The 17,227-nt window shown below is 45.3% G+C and overlaps 1 protein-coding gene across 1 annotated transcript in view; it reads right to left on the minus strand.

Annotated features, from left to right (window-relative positions):
* Positions 1-8,834, minus strand: part of rabgap1 (RAB GTPase activating protein 1) — a 149,679-nt gene extending 140,845 nt beyond the window's left edge. The window contains 2 exon segments of the mRNA XM_083657855.1: positions 1,976-2,005; positions 8,679-8,834. Coding sequence (XP_083513981.1) covers positions 1,976-2,005; positions 8,679-8,831 — 183 coding nt within the window. The 5' untranslated portion in view covers positions 8,832-8,834.
* Between the last annotated feature and the right edge of the window lie 8,393 nt (positions 8,835-17,227).

The raw sequence follows: 17,227 nt of genomic DNA on the forward strand, positions 1-17,227 counted from the left end.
GCATCAAGCCATACACAAGCTGCCAAAGCCCTATTTCAAACCTGTGGGACAGCAGAAGTAACCAGCAGAGGGCACTGTGGAGCAATAGGCAGGATAGTCTGATTTACACAATACAGTTTCTTATTTTGCATTATGTTTTCATAGCTGAGTAATCAGGTTCAATATTCAAAGTGGGCTCTGCATGTATAGACAGACATAGATCATATATGTGTCCAGTGTTGGGCAAGTTACTTTCTAAATGTAATATACTACATATTAGTAGTTACTTTCATTTGAAAGTACCGTAATGTTACTTTACAATATTACCGTCTGTGTAGAGTAACTCGTTACTTATTATTACACTACTTTTGCATTACTTTCACCAAAGCAACAGCAGCAGCAGAATGACATCGCCGCCCCGGAACCATCCCGAAAAATAATTTCAACCGCCTTGAAGTCAGTGTAAACAATCCAAAATTCTAAATGTTATTATTTTCCTTTGTTATTCTCATCTATAGTGGTTATTTGCATAAAAACACACAGTTTGATTAGGAAATGATTGTATCTTTTTTAAATATGTGCTTTGATTTAAAAAAAAATAACTCAATTTGTAACTTGAGTTACTTGACAAAGTAACTGGTATAATATTACTGAAATCCTATAAGTAATAAGTTATATTACTGAGTTACTGCTAAAAGTAATATATTACATGTAATATGTTACTTTTGTAATGAGTTACCCCCAACACTGTATGTGTCACATATTAATGCAATCCATCCATAGTCCTACTATTGCCATATGGCAGGATAGATACACAGCTACACTGTCTACATTTCCAATGCCATATAATGAGAACAGAGTCTTATAAATTACCGTAAGTCAAATTTTCTCTGCTTTTAAGAAACTGTTTTTGTTGTAAGGCAACAATCAATTCTCTACTGAGAGCCATTTAAGTCCATATATATCTGACACCACTTCATTACACAGCTTCAGATACACCTGTATGTGAGTGTCTGCTCTGCTGTATCACTACCATTATCAGGCGAGCGAAGGCTGTCAATCAACAGCCAGTCAAAATACAGAGAGCACAACGCACGCACAGACAGAATCACCACAGATTAGAATCACATCACAGAATAGAGAGGCAAAGTGAAACGTCACTTCCTGCTTCAGCACTGTACCAGAGATTTTCAGGCGCCATTTATTTTCCCATAGACATTTCGTAAAATGCTTATAAAAATAGTTTTACTCGTTCAAACCAAACGGTTCAGATATATTTAGAATCGGGAGAGACCATAGAACATTTCACTCAGACCAAAACTTTAAAAAACATTTTCTTTAAAGTAAACCCGCATTTTTTTTTTTACGTTTTGGTCTGAGTGAAATGTTATGCGATCTCTCCTGTTTCTAAATATATCTGAACCGTTTGGTTTGACCAAGTAAAAAAAAAATTATAAGCATTTAAAGGAACACTCCGCCCATTTTCAACCAGCTTTGTATTATTAGAACATCAGCAGTATATCAGAAAACTGTAAGCGGTTTTGAAGTCTGTCATTTAATTTGACAGTTATTGAGTGTTAAAGTGTGGACCAGTGACATCACTGGTCCACACTAACTCAAATTAATAACTCATTAACTCAAATCAACTCTCAATAACTGTCAAACTATTCATCATTCATCTAGTTTGACAGTTATTGAGAGTTGATTTGAGTTAATGAGTTATTAATTTGAGTATTAATTTTTCTGATCTACTACTGATGTTCTAATGATACAAAGCTGGTTGAAAATGGGCGGAGTGTTCCTTTAATGAACTGTCTATAGGAAAATAAATGACGGATGAAAATCTCTGGTACAGTGCTAAAGCAGGAAGTGACGTTCACTTTGGCTCTCTATTAGAGGGGAAAAAACAGAAACAAACACAAGCTAGAGAGAGAGAGAGAGAGAGAGAGAGAGAGAGAGAGAGAGAAAAAGAAAGAGAGAGCGAGAAGAAACTGACCTTAAAGCTGACCCCTTCCTCAGATATCACCTGCATAACAAACAACAAGTTTAGACACACTGACTGCTCTCTGACTGGATGGCTGACGTCACGTGACGGGTGGGGAAGCAAATGTACATGATAGTGTGGAGACGATCTGGATGATGGCCAGGGTGTGTGAGTGAATCTGGATGATGGCCAGGGTGTGTGAGTGAATCTGGATGATGGCCAGGGTGTGTGAGTGAATCTGGATGATGGCCAGGGTGTGTGAGTGAATGAGGTGACTTCACCACAAGGTATTGATTGACAACACAGGACGTGTGTGTGTGTGGGATAACTGCTTTCTTACCTAAAACACCAACGAGTCACTGGCCACAAAATGACACAACATCTCAAATCTGTGATTCATCATCAACAGATCATCTATTGTGAAATCACATTCTCTTATCTCCAACTAAGCATGTAAAATCAACAAGAGAAGAAGAGTGTGTGACATGCCACTTCCCTGCTCTGCTGGCGCCACCTTCTGGTCATTTACAACACAGAGTCAACAATTCATTCCCAGAATTCACACAGAACAGTAATAATGTGGACTAATGGACACTGTGTGAACATGTGAGCCAACCAACTGCTTAAGCAAAGCCAATAAAAGGAAATATGATAACAGTTGCCTAATGCCTAATGTTTAATTGTATGTTTAATAAGGTACATGCTACTTGCACTGTAATGTATGTCAAATACGTTACGTATACGTCGTAATACGTCGAATTAAAATGTCCAAACACGTCTAACGTATGCACATGACGTGCACCTATGTGCAATGAATATGCCACTGACTTGTCTTATCGCTATTCTGCCGCATTGCCTATTGCTGCTTAGTATTGCTTATTGATGCCTATTTCTTATTGCCTATTGCTCATTGCTTGTTGCCTATTTGTACTATGTCGTAAACGGAGTCCACAGCACAAGAATTTCACACGTGATACTTGTACCATGGAGGGACAATAAAAATCTTGAATCTTGAATCTTGAGTTTAACTGATAAACTGGAAAAGGCATGGACAAAATGTGACTGAAGAGAGGAGAGGAGAGGAGAGGAAGGGGAGGAGAGAGGAGGAGAGGGGAGGAGAGGAGAGAGGAGGAGAGGAGAGGAGAGGAGAGGAGAGAGGAAGAGAGGGGAGGAGGAGAGGAGAGGAGAGGAGAGGAGAGGAGAGGAGAGGAGAGGCGAGAAGAGGAGAAGAGAGGAGAGGAGAGGAGAGGAGAGGAGAGGAGAGGAGAGGAGAGGAGAGGAGAGGAGAGGAGAGGAGAGGAGAGACGAGGAGAGGAGAGGAGAGGAGAGGAGAGGAGAGGAGAGGAGAGGAGAGGAGAGGAGAGGAGAGGAGAGGAGAGGAGAGGAGAGGAGGTAACCTGAACCCATTAGGGACACACACAGGATGGTGGTAACGTTAGCTACATGTCTTCGCTCAGACATCTTCACTCTCTGCAAAGAGACAAACCTTCATCCCAAAACACAATGATTTTCCCTGACAATGAGTTCAAAGCACTCACAACTCACTCACATCGCCGCAACGTTTGTCAGCTAATATGCTAAATAATTGCTAGCTGAAGCATGACTCATACAGCAAGGGACATTATACTGGACAATATACTGGACATTATACTGGACAATATACTGGACAATATAGTAACAGTAGCATCTAAGGCCATGTTCACATTACAGGCAAATCTGATTTGCTGATAAAGTCATTAATCATCATTATCTTGATTGGTTTCCCAAATCTGATTTGGGAGTGTGTCCGCACTGCCACAAATCTGATTCTCAAGTCGGATCTGTGTGTCCAGACCTAAACAGCCTATCTGCATGGGTTGCTATGGTAACAACGTGGGCGTGCGTCAGTAAATACGTACGTTGGTGACGTGGTTTTCCTGCGCAGAAGCATTTTGATGACGAGTTGCGAGTGACGTTCAAATCAGATTTGGTGGATCTGCGCGTCCGCACTGAAGACACATCAGTCAAAAGCAGATTGGAAACTACCTCCATATGTGGTTTGGGACAAGTGACACAAATCAGACTTGGAGCGTCCAGACTCATAAAACCAATCTGGATAAAGTCATTAATAGGTCACTAAAGTTCACAAATCAGATTTGGCCTCCTAGTCTGAACATGGCCTAAGTGACAACTAAAGAGAGATGTTGCCTCAAAGTTAAGTTGCATCACACAACTTTTCTTTGCTGACTAGCTGTCGCCAAATGACAAGCCTAAATATATTACTGGCTTTGATGAGGTCTTTATTTCTCCACTAAGCTGCAGTCATTTAAAAACAAAACACACACATACAATAGAGGTGCACTTGTTTGTGACATCATATGAACAACCAGTTCAGCATCAGTCTGATGACTAATAAGACTCTGGGACAGACGGGCGATATTTCGGGGGGGGGTCGGTGTTGAGCGGACGTCCGCGCCAAGACCTCCTCGTCCGTTGTTCACAGTCCAACGATGTCTGTAGTTATCAGTTTATAAAGATCAGCCAAAATGTCGTCTGGACGTCAAACACCGACAAAAAGTAGCGATGAATCAACTCTCACTCCATTCTCGCCTCAGTGGGTCTGTTAACAATGACCGCGTCACACGGAAGCAAAACTCTTGGAGGTTATTATTTATCGTCGATCAGTGGAATCATATCGTAATGATATGAATATTAGGGGTGGGGGAAAAAATCGATAGACCATAGTATCGCAATATTTTGCCTGACTATATTGTATCGATATTTGGACGCCAAGTATTGATAATAAAAAAAAATATATATATATACATTATATATATATATATTTTTTTTTTGCAGGCCATGCCGGGCCACCGGGCATCTGCCCAAAGCGCTCGATGTTGCAGTCCACGCCTGCAGTGGCGTATTGAGTCCAGAGAAGCTTAATAATGTAGCCTACATGTGGGGCAAAAACAAAACAAAACAAAAAAACACTGCACGTTTTACTTCTGGTGAGGTCAAGGAAAAGGTAGGAAAAGGAGTTAGGAGTGACAATATATCGAAATATGGCAATATTCAATTTATCGCAATACTAGCATATCGCAATATCGCAATACTATCGTATCGTGACTCAAGTATCGTTTTAGTATCGTATCGTGGGCATCTGGTGATTCCCACCCGTAATGAATATATTGTAATATTGTGAGTGACACACGTTTCTGCTGTCCTAAATTGATGATGACGAGCCAATTTTACTTAAAAACTCTCATAAAATGAAGTATTGTCGGAATATTAGTAGAAAATGTTGTTTGACATAACGCCTAATGTTACCACACGGTTCAATCATGAGATGAAAATTCATTGGATTATTTAACGTGATTTTGCATACATGAACCATATCATGTTATATTTTATTGATATAGAGAAAAATCCTTCCGATTATCGTGATTCGTGACATTGATTTCAAACACATCAGCCTTTGGCGTGGCCATCCGCTCTCCACCGCAAACCCAGAAATATCAGCTGTCAGTCACAGAGTGTTATTAGTTATCAGCTGTCTGTCACAGAGTGTTATTAGTTATCAGCTGTCTGTCACAGAGTGTTATTAGTTATCAGACTGAGTCCCAGGCTGGTTCAGCAGCACAAACCCTGCAACTATGTGCTCGCCTCAATGTATGGATCATAATATAGTTGTAGCCATTCTATTCTATAGAACCTTCTTATAGTTGATCTTTATAGTTACAGCTCTGCTGTACGTGTGGTAGGGGTGTCACGGTACACAAAAGTCACGGTTCGGTACGTACCTCGGTTTTGGGGTCACGGTTCGGTACGAATACGGCACGGTACGAAAACGGGGGAAAAAAAGCAACAAATCCCAAATTCTGTTTTTTTCCCTTTGAATATGTCTGAATTCTGCTTTTTACGCTATTTTTACCATCAGAAATAGTGTCTAATATGTGGGAATGAATAAATGCCCACTATTTAATAAGATCTAGGCAATCCACACAAAAAGGTTTTACTCTAGAGCAGTGATTTTCAAAGTGTGGGGTGCGCCTCCCTCTCAGATGTCTGTATTCCAGCTGTTTGACAGGGCAAAGGCATTTCCCCCCACTTTAAATCTTTATTGTACACAAGTTTGTAAACAGAGCGCATGTGTGGAGTAGCCTAATACTCCCACCAACCCCTCCCCCTGTTGTATTTGTTTTATGTAGCATTTGCGTTTGATGTAAGCACTAATTTGGAATCCTATCTAAAAGCGGCCACTAGGCGGCAGTGTTTCTTTAGTCAACGTCAAAATACCTACATGTTCAGAAGAAGAATAAAACGGCAGAAGAAGAAAAACTTCTAAACCCTGTTGAAAGATACCCCCACTGTCTGACAGACAACGGGGTGGGTTTCACTTTCCCAGTAAGTACGGGAAAGAACCCTGTCAGCGCCTTAACGTTATTGGATGTGAGTTTTGTTTAGCATAATATGATGATTACGTTCAGTCATCTAATGGATTATTGGAACATGACAAGGAGTCATCGCCTCTTCCTCACCGCAGCTTGCCTGTCTGCATCCGCAGATGTCTGCTTGACCGCATCACTCATCCCACGCGATGTATGTTGCTTGTTTACAAGTTAACAGCTTTGTCAGTGTTATGTAACGTTTAGCCGCAACGCGCAACTATAAAGGACTTTGTCGCGGCTACGTAACGTTACATTGGCAAGCTTACCTCGTTGGCTTGATGTTGACAGAATTTGCAAAACAGCTTATCGCCACAAAACGTCCCATTCTGTGAACGCGGATTTCTATGGCCCTTGTGTTGTTTTGGTGTGTCTTCTTCTGTGGCATTTAATTCAATTCAATTCAATGCCGTTCAAACAGCGTTTAGGTGCTTCTGGATTTGACGCATTCGTTGTGTCGTTTCATGTACCGTGAAACGAGGTACCGTGAGGGTCATACCGTAAACTCACGGGACGAATACATGTACCGTGACACCCCTAACGTGTGGAAGAGGGTAGGCAGAGTGAGCATGTGGAGAAGGCAAAACATCATTAGCATGGAAATGGTTAGCCTTATTAAAGAGTGAGTGAGTTAGAGAGTGAGTGGGTGGGTGGGTGACTGAATGAGTGAATGGGTTAGAGAGTGAGTGGGTGAGTGAGTGAGTGAGTGAGTGAGTAGTCTCGCTGGCCAGCCTCCTCTCCCTTCCGTGCGAGGAGTCTGGCGCCGCAGGTCTCCATAACTGTGATAAACCCTCCCCTGCTCTACTCTGCTCTCCCATTGGAGGCGTCGGTTTCAGACGCTGCCGAATGTCCGCTCCCCGCTTAAGAAGCTCTGTCATTGGCTCCGACCATGTCAATCAGAGCGGCTTCCGCTCCCTCCTCCGTGTGTGTCGCTGTAAATAGTGCCCTGCCGCCTCAGTGAAAACAACAACGCTAACTAGCTACTGTAGCTAGCAAGCTAAGAGCAGAAACCTACATGCTAGCTTGTTGCTACACGCTGAAAACGGCAAGTTGGATTGTTGGAAACTATTTTCCAAGGGCACTGCCGCTAAGCACCGCCCATCGCAATCCCACTATGGAGACCTGCGGCGCCAGACTCCTCGGACAGAAGGGAGAGGAGGCTGGCCAGCGAGACTAGTGAGTGAGTGGGTGGGTGAGTGAGTGGGTGAGTGAGTGAGTGAGTGAGTGAGTGAGTGAGTGAGTGAGTGGGTGAGTGAGTGAGTGAGTGAGTGGGTGAGTGAGTGAGTGAGTGAGTGAGTGAGTGAGTGATCTAAAATCAGTGCATGTTTAAAAAGATGGAGGAGAGCTTTGGACAAGTGCTTGATGAACACAGCCAGTTGAAAAGTGAATATGTACGTAGTACGTACATCATGTGACCTGGGTGTCACATGATGAAGATGAAGTGAATATAGATGCGTCTGGTAAACCAGACCCAAATGGGCTCTATGATTCCATTTACACCTGGCGTTAACATGTGTTTTCTGCATGCACTGGTTGTCACTTAAAGCAGCTACGAGCAAGATTTTCGATTGTTATTAAACAGTATAATTACAATATTGATGCATCACATCTTACCTATAATAGTAGCTGAGACCAAAGCCGTGTGAATCGGAGATTGCTCTCTTGATGATTATAGAGTCTGTGTCTGTCTAACCTCGCGTCACCAGGCTCTCTCTCTCTATCTGTCTACCAGTGGGCCGGATAGACCAGGAAGTGAAACGAAACGGTTTACAGCAGCTGTCTGCCTTCCGCCGTTTCGCTCTGCCTAGCAACAGACCATAAACACGGAGAACGCCATGCAGGGGCTCGCTACTCTCGCGAACATCTCTCGTTATATTCTAACAGGTTTTTTGGAAGTTATTTTGTGGTTACGGCCGAAGTGGCTGCTGCAAACCGTTTCATTTCACTGCCCCGGCCACAGACAGACTAACACTGGCCGATTCACTCTGGGTTCAAGCGAGACTACTCTGCGTTGGTCTCGTCTACTATTATAGGTAAGATGTGATGCATCGATATTAAATTTAGACTGTTTAATAACAATCGAAAATCTTGCTCGTAGCTGCTTCAAGTGATCGGCATTCATCGACATACGTAAGTGATTATTTTTTTTCTTTCTTTTTTGACTCCGCCCAATTGGATCTGGGGAGAGATGTAGACTAGCTCATGTTTCCTCCGACACATGTGCAGTCGCCAGCCGCTTCTTTTCACCTGACAGCAGCGATGCGTCCAGACGCCTAACCAACCATCCTTACCTTCAGTCCTGTCTTTTCGTCATCGCTACCGTTGTGAGTGGAGGAGGGCGTGTCGTCCCCCAGCCGGGACACCAGGACAAAGTCCTCACTGTTGAGCGTGGACACCGAGTCCGAGGACACGCTAATCTTCCCCACAGAGCCCTTCTCTTCCATGATGGCCGCTGCCGCTGCTAAAGTCAGCCTCGCTGCTCATGAGTGGAAGACAGGAAGAGGAAGTGGTGGTGTGTGGGGGGGGGGGGGGGGGGTGAACAAAACCACCTAGAGACAAACACATGAAGAAGAAAGGAAGAAGGAGAAAACCGTCATGATAGGATGAAAAATCCATGAGAAGCATTTTGTTTTGCAAATTATCAGGAAAAAAAAATATGGTGAATTCATTTATTATTCTTCATTCTGTTTAAGAGGTCTGTTGTTGTGCACCTGAAGGGAACTGTGTGTGCGGGTTTACTGAGAGAGAGGGGTCCTCAGAGAGAGAGGGGTCCCCAGAGAGAGAGAGGTCCCCAGAGAGAGAGGGGTCCCCAGAGAGAGAGGGGTCCACAGAGAGAGAGGGGTCCACAGAGAGAGAGGGGTCCCCAGAGAGAGAGAGGTCCCCAGAGAGAGAGGGGTCCCCAGAGAGAGAGGGGTCCCCAGAGAGAGAGAGGTCCCCAGAGAGAGGGGTCCCCAGAGAGAGAGAGGTCCCCAGAGAGAGAGAGGTCCCCAGAGAGAGAGGTCCCCAGAGAGAGAGGGGTCCACAGAGAGAGAGGGGTCCACAGAGAGAGAGGGGTCCCCAGAGAGAGAGAGGTCCCCAGAGAGAGAGGGGTCCCCAGAGAGAGCGGTCCCCAGAGAGAGAGAGGTCCCCAGAGAGAGAGGTGTCCCCAGAGAGAGAGAGGTCCCCAGAGAGAGAGGGGTCCCCAGAGAGGGGTCGAAAGACAGACAGACAGACAGACAGACAGACAGACAGACAGACAGAGAGAGAGACAGACAGACAGACAGACAGACAGACAGAGAGACAGACAGAGAGACAGACAGACAGAGAGACAGACAGAGAGACAGAGAGACAGACAGACAGACAGACAGAGAGACAGACAGACAGAGAGACAGACAGAGAGACAGAGAGACAGACAGACAGACAGACAGACAGACAGACAGACAGAGAGACAGACAGACAGAGAGACAGACAGAGAGACAGACAGACAGACAGACAGACAGACAGACAGACAGAGAGACAGACAGACAGAGAGACAGACAGAGAGACAGACAGACAGACAGACAGACAGACAGACAGACAGACAGAGAGACAGACAGACAGACAGACAGACAGACAGACAGAGAGACAGACAGACAGAGAGACAGACAGACAGACAGACAGACAGAGAGACAGACAGACAGACAGACAGACAGAGAGACAGACAGAGAGACAGACAGACAGACAGACAGACAGACAGACAGACAGAGAGACAGACAGACAGACAGACAGACAGACAGACAGAGAGACAGACAGACAGAGAGACAGACAGACAGACAGACAGACAGAGAGACAGACAGAGAGACAGACAGACAGACAGACAGACAGACAGACAGACAGACAGACAGAGAGACAGACAGAGAGACAGACAGACAGACAGACAGACAGACAGACAGACAGACAGACAGACAGACAGAGAGACAGACAGACAGACAGACAGACAGACAGACAGACAGACAGACAGACAGACAGACAGAGAGACAGACAGACAGACAGACAGACAGACAGACAGACAGAGAGAGAGACAGACAGACAGACAGACAGACAGAGAGACAGACAGACAGAGAGACAGACAGAGAGACAGAGAGACAGACAGACAGACAGACAGACAGACAGACAGAGAGACAGACAGACAGAGAGACAGACAGAGAGACAGACAGACAGACAGACAGACAGACAGACAGACAGACAGAGAGACAGACAGACAGAGAGACAGACAGAGAGACAGACAGACAGAGAGACAGACAGAGAGACAGACAGACAGACAGACAGACAGACAGACAGACAGACAGAGAGACAGACAGACAGACAGACAGACAGACAGACAGACAGAGAGACAGACAGACAGACAGACAGACAGAGAGACAGACAGACAGACAGACAGAGAGACAGACAGACAGAAAGAAAGAAAGAAAGAAAGAAAGAAAGAAAGAAAGAAAGAAAGAAAGAAAGAAAGAAAGAAAGAAAGAAAGAAAGAAAGAAAGAAAGGAAAAGCTCAGGTCAGATGAAAGTGATTGCTTAGACAAGACAAGAGAGTAGCTTCAAATGAAAAAGAGCAAAGATCAGAAGACAGAAGGATCTCTGGTGGAGTCAGCAGCCGTGCAGAAGATAGGTTTATTTGCAAAATAGCGATGTGTAAACTAAAGTCATGGTGATGCAAGTGTCAGTTCAATCAATTCACTTAGGAATATGAGGAACTGGGAACCATCCATCCATCCATCAATCCAAACAGCCTCAGACTATTTCCTCCATACATGGATTCATTAGTGGTCTCCTCTCCCACCACACTATCAGACACAAATATATAAAGTCCTGTGTTAAAGTGCTTATTGCATTGTAAGCACTCTACGGTGCAGACTGCTGTGCTGGCCTGCTGCCACAACCACTAAGCTACCATCCTGAGTATACACTACCTGCTTCTGACAATCCATCATCCTCATAAACACACTACTGACTATTGAAAGGAGAAATAACTCATAATAATCCATTACATTACATAACATAGCCTATTATTACATTTGACCTTAAGGCACAAGACAAGTCGACATGATGATGGCTCATTCAATATAACATCATACTGTACATGACGTTATGTCATTTAGGAGATGCTTTTATCCAAATACAACAATAGCACATTGTGTCAACAGTAGAGAAATCAACTATGCAACACAGTCTGACATGTGAGACCTTTTGCTTATGAAGGAATAATAGAGTATTAATAGAATATTCTCTATATATACATTCTTCAAGAAGAGTATGCAAAACTAACAGATCTAATATACCTCAATTTAACAAATCAGAAACCACATCCGAATTTGCAACAATACAATTTGAATTTTAGAATTATAATTATTTTATTTGGCCAACACATAAGTATGATTTAAGTGAGGTGAGAGAAGATTTTTAGAAGAGAATTGCAGCTTTGTAGCTTGGTCATGAAGTAACTACTGGAGAAGGGAGGTAACACAGGAAGAGAGGTGCAACAGCAGGTTCTGGCAGAGGTTCAACAAGAGACCATAACAAGCTATTTCTGTCTGTCTCCTCTCCTGCTCACCTCTCTCTCTGCTCCTCCCTCTCACTCTCACCTCTCTCTCTGCTCCTCCCTCTCACTCTCACCTCTCTCTCTGCTCCTCCCTCTCACTCTCACCTCTCTCTCTGCTCCTCCCTCTCACTCTCACCTCTCTCTCCTGCTCACCCCTCTCACTCTCACCCCTCTCTCTGCTCCTCCCCTCCTGCTCACCCCTCTCTCTGCTCCTCCCTCTCTCTGCTCCTCCCCTCCTGCTCACCTCTCTCTCTGCTCCTCCCTCTCTCTGCTCCTCCCCTCCTGCTCACCTCTCTCTCTGCTCCTCCCCTCCTGCTCACCCCTCTCTGCTCACCCCTCTCTCTGCTCCTCCCCTCCTGCTCACCTCTCTCTCTGCTCCTCCCTCTCTCTGCTCCTCCCTCTCTCTGCTCCTCCCCTCCTGCTCACCCCTCTCTCTGCTCCTCCCTCTCTCTGCTCCTCCCCTCCTGCTCACCCCTCTCTCTGCTCCTCCCTCTCTCTGCTCCTCCTCTCCTGCTCACCCCTCTCTGCTCACCCCTCTCTCTGCTCCTCCTCTCCTGCTGACCCCTCTCTGCTCACCTCTCTCTCTGCTCACCCCTCTCTCTGCTCCTCCCTCTCACTCTCACCCCTCTCTCTGCTCCTCCCCTCCTGCTCACCTCTCTCTCTGCTCCTCCTCTCCTGCTCACCCCTCTCTGCTCACCTCTCTCTCTGCTCCTCCTCTCCTGCTCACCCCTCTCTGCTCACCCCTCTCTCTGCTCCTCCTCTCCTGCTCACCTCTCTCTCTGCTCCTCCTCTCCTGCTCACCCCTCCCAGGCCCTACACATCTCTCCCCTCACACCCCATCTCCTCTGTGTGACATCCTCCTTCATCTCTCCCCTCACACCCCATCTAACAGCTCTTTGCAATACAGCTCAGACTCACTCTCTCTCCCTCTCTCTCCCCTATCCTCTGTTTCTTTCTCTTGCTCTCTCTCTCTCTCTTCCTCTCTCTCCCCTATCCTCTGTTTCTTTCTCTCTCTCTCACACACACACAAAAGCAACTACTGTTTCATGCTGGCTCACACATAGCTTACACAAGCTGGCGCTGTATCATGTCGGCATAAACACACACACACTCCCACCCTCACAGACACACAGTCGGACACACCGTCAGACACACCCACACACTCAGTCACAGGCACACACACAGTCACACAAACACACAGACACACCCACACTCAGTCACACAAACACACAGACACACCCACACTCAGTCACACACACAGAAACAGCTTGCTCTATATCTTTGACTAGCCAGCACCTTCAACAGGCTCATAATGGCTGCCTTGTCACCCTGCCTGCCTTCCAGCCTCAGCAACAGAGTCTGTCCCTGCTAAGCCACACCCCTTTACAGTGCTACTGTGGTCCCTCCCCTTCCAACAAGCCACACCCCTTTACAGTGCTGCTGTGGTCCCTCCCCTTCCAACAAGACACACCCCTTTACAATGCTGCTGTGGTCCCTCCCCTTCCAACAAGCCACACCCCTTTACAGTGCTGCTGTGGTCCCTCCCCTTCCAACAAGCCACACCCCTTTACAGTGCTACTGTGGTCCCTCCCCTTCCAACAAGCCACACCCCTTTACAGTGCTGCTGTGGTCCCTCCCCTTCCAACAAGACACACAATGAATCCACTGACCACAGTGACCAGCAACGTATTGATCCTTAAACATTTGCATACGCAGATCATCCAAAAAATAAATAAAAAATGCACTAACTGGCAGGAAATATTATTGGGGGCGGGGCTCACGAGCCCTCAACAATTCTGCTGAATTTGAAAAAAGAAAATGTCATTTTCACACGTCTGAATTATTATGCTACTTGAGACCATAGCAGGAAGTAAACAGAGCAGCAAGACGTGTGTGAAATACACACTGATGTTTCTCTCTTCCCTCTGACACCACACCCTCCATCTCCCTCACCCTCTCTCCTCTCCTCCCTCTCCAGTTCTTTATCTCTCTCTCTCTCTCTCATGCCCAACACTCCCATTGTTGGCCCGTGTGTGGAGAACACACAGGGCCTAAGATTCCCGTTTGTCGGGAATGAATTTGCCCGCTGGTCCTGCACCTCTCTGCAGTCCGGTAGGTGGCAGTAATACACCTCGAAGCTGAAATGCATGCTGAATGGTGTAGGCCAGCGAACCTCTGTGCTGCTGCGAGCTGTAATTTCACATGGCGTGCTCAAAAGAAACGAGTAGACCGTGAAAAAAGCTTTCGTTTTAAGCATTGACCTATATACTGTATAATGGACCAATATAGCTCATTGACTTTGAGACAGCAAAATGAAGCTCACTTCCGGATATTGTTTGATTTCGTTTGATTGGTTGAATGAATTATGCTACACGGAAGTACGAGGGGAGGGGGCGGCTGCCCCTAGCGGCTGCCGGGGGAGTTTCCGAATTTGCCCTGTCTCTCTTATCGCCGTAATGCATTATGGGTAGGGATGCACGATAATTATCGGACCGATAAATTATCGGCCAATATGGCCATTTGCGTTATTATTTATTATTCCGATAATGGCCTTTTTCCGATAAATTATCCGATAAAAATCCTGCTTTATTTTTTGCCTCGGGAGCGGAGCTTTTGTTGTCGCACATTCGTGACATCACAGCTGCGACGCAAACATGGCTGCTGCCAGTGTGTTGCTGCAGTTTCAGAATTATCAAGCTACTGTAATTTGCAATCCATGTCCCACACAGGTTCCGAGAGGAGGGGAAACCTCTAAGCTGGCATTACGTTAAACCAAAGCTGGCTTGTTAGCGAGTTTTGTTAGCATTAGCTCGTAGCGCGGCCTACCCTGCAGGCTCGTCCGCTTGGCAGACAAAATGCTTGTGACATTTACAGTCTGTGGCTTGTGATCAAACAGCCCAGCAAAAGCACTTAATACACAGAGCTGGCGTAAACTTATAGAAACTAATGGAAACCCCTTTACCCGAAATGAAACATCCAGGGATTGTGTATTTAACTCGCAACCACTCGCTAACGTTAAGCTAACCGCGCTAGTTAGCGTTAGCTGCTGGACCATAGTGCTGGACAGAGCCATCTAACAGCCAATAATGAAAACAAAGGCGCAGTCGTGTACATTAGGCTACATAAAAAGCATCAGTCAGTCAACATAGGGTTCTTTTCTTTAATCTGGTGGCAGCATTTTTCAGTAAAAAGTGAAACAACACAGATGGTGTTGTTCCTCCCCCATTCATTGGGCCCAGGCTACAACTCACTGAGAACTGGAACCAATGCAAAATTTTAACAGATCAGTATGACAGTTTTCTTTGTTTTGCGTTCACAGTGATGTCAGTTAGATTTGGTTAGGTCAGAGCTATGCTCACTACATCCATACATCTACCCTAACCCTTTTTTAACCCCAGGTGTGCATAAAATACAGGTTAAAAACTAAAAAAAATATATATATATATATTTTTATTATAATAATTATCGGTTATATATCGTATCGGTTATCGGCCAAGAAGAATATATTTATCGGTTATCGTATCGGCTCTAAAAATCCATATCGTGCATCCCTAGGGGTAGTCAGCTACTTTGGCTAATGTAGCGGCTAACACTACTTACTTTACATTACAGTAAAACGGCACTGAATGACCAAATTGATTTAACTTTTAACCATTTTGAGTAACACTGTTTCCATACGGACCAGCGTTGGTTAGTTGTTTATAACGTGACTCTATTTAAAACGTTATAACGTACTCCGGTTTCTGTGCTGAATCCAATGGTCTGAATGGTCTGAATACAGAGAAGGCTTAAGGCTTTATCTAATGGTATAAATAACGTTAAATGGTCCGCCATGTTATGGACGTTAGATGTATGGTATCTATATAGTTACGTGTGTCTACTAACATTATTAAAATATCATAAAGTAACGCTATTTTCTGATCATTTGCTTAACTATTACTTGCTACCTGATGCCTTGCGGCACATTGCTGCCTCTACCGGTCGGAAGTATTACTGTTCTTATTATCCAATGTTTGTCATCAATTTTCCTCGAAATGGGGCTATCATTTGGAAAACGGAGCGCGTTAGAGCATGAAAAAGACTTGAAATTGTTTTTTCAGACCGAGAGAGAAGTTGGCTCGTTTCCCATATAGTTGAATGGATGTTCCCGGGAGTGCTACACAAGCTGCGACCCCCACTGGCCATTTGAAAGAGATGGGAAACTACGAGGCAACCACTGATTATTCAATTATCACCATAAAAGAACGATCCTGCACAAGTATAGAGCAGACAGGGGCAAATGAAAAATGCTTATTTTCCACATTAAACTCATAAACTAAGCATTTCAATGAAGCTATACAATAAAAATGATGTTTTATCCATCTCTCCATCTCAATCCTCTCCCTCGTCCCACTCAAATTAGCAGCACACGGGCCTATGCCAGGTTTCGACCTGGCCTTGTTTGTTTCAAATCTCCAAACTCACGTTCCCTTTACTGACGTGTTTTTAACTTTTCATGTCAATCTCTGTGTGTGTGATCTCTCTTTCTCAGTATATCTGTCTGGACTAAAGGAGGAGGAAGCAAGGAGGTGGGGGGAAAGGAGAGGAGAGGAGAGGAGAGGAGAGGAGAGAAGAGGAGAGCAGAAGAGAGGAGAGGAGAGGAGAGGAGAAGAGAGGAGAGGAGAGGAGAGGAGAGGAGAGGAGAGGAGAGGAGAGGAGAGGAGAGGAGAGGAGAGGAGAGAGGAGAGGAGAGGAGAGGAGAGGAGAGGAGAGGAGAGGAGAGGAGAGGAGAGGAGAGGAGAGGAGAGGAGAGGAGAGAGCTGATGCAGCAGGAAACAGTTTCCTCTGATGGAATGCTGTTGTGTGCGTCACCATGACAACAAGGCCCCTCTAGTCTAACAGTGTCTGGTCAGGAAGAGAAGGGACAAGACAAGACGACATCTCCGGTAAAGGTGATAATGATGATACATGATGATGGTCCCTTGACTTCTGACAGAAACAGTTCTGGTTCCAGCACTGCTGTTGTAAATGATTGATTTCCTCAAAGTGATACTGTAGTTGTGACGTCTTCCCTTATTGATGGTAGCATAACACGAAGATGTTGAGAGGGGCAATAGCAAGAAACACAGCTTTTCACACTGCACTTAGCCCCAGGCTACGGGAGCTGTTAGCCAGGGGCTAAGGGAGCTAGCTGTGTTAGCCAGGAGCTAAGGGAGCTAGCTGTGTTAGCCAGGGGCTAAGGGAGCTGTTAGCCAGGGGCTAAGGGAGCTAGCTGTGTTAGCCAGGGGCTAAGAGAGCTAGCTG

This window comes from Poromitra crassiceps (genome assembly GCF_964638095.1).
Source record: "Poromitra crassiceps genome assembly, chromosome: 21".
NCBI lineage: Eukaryota > Metazoa > Chordata > Actinopteri > Beryciformes > Melamphaidae > Poromitra > Poromitra crassiceps.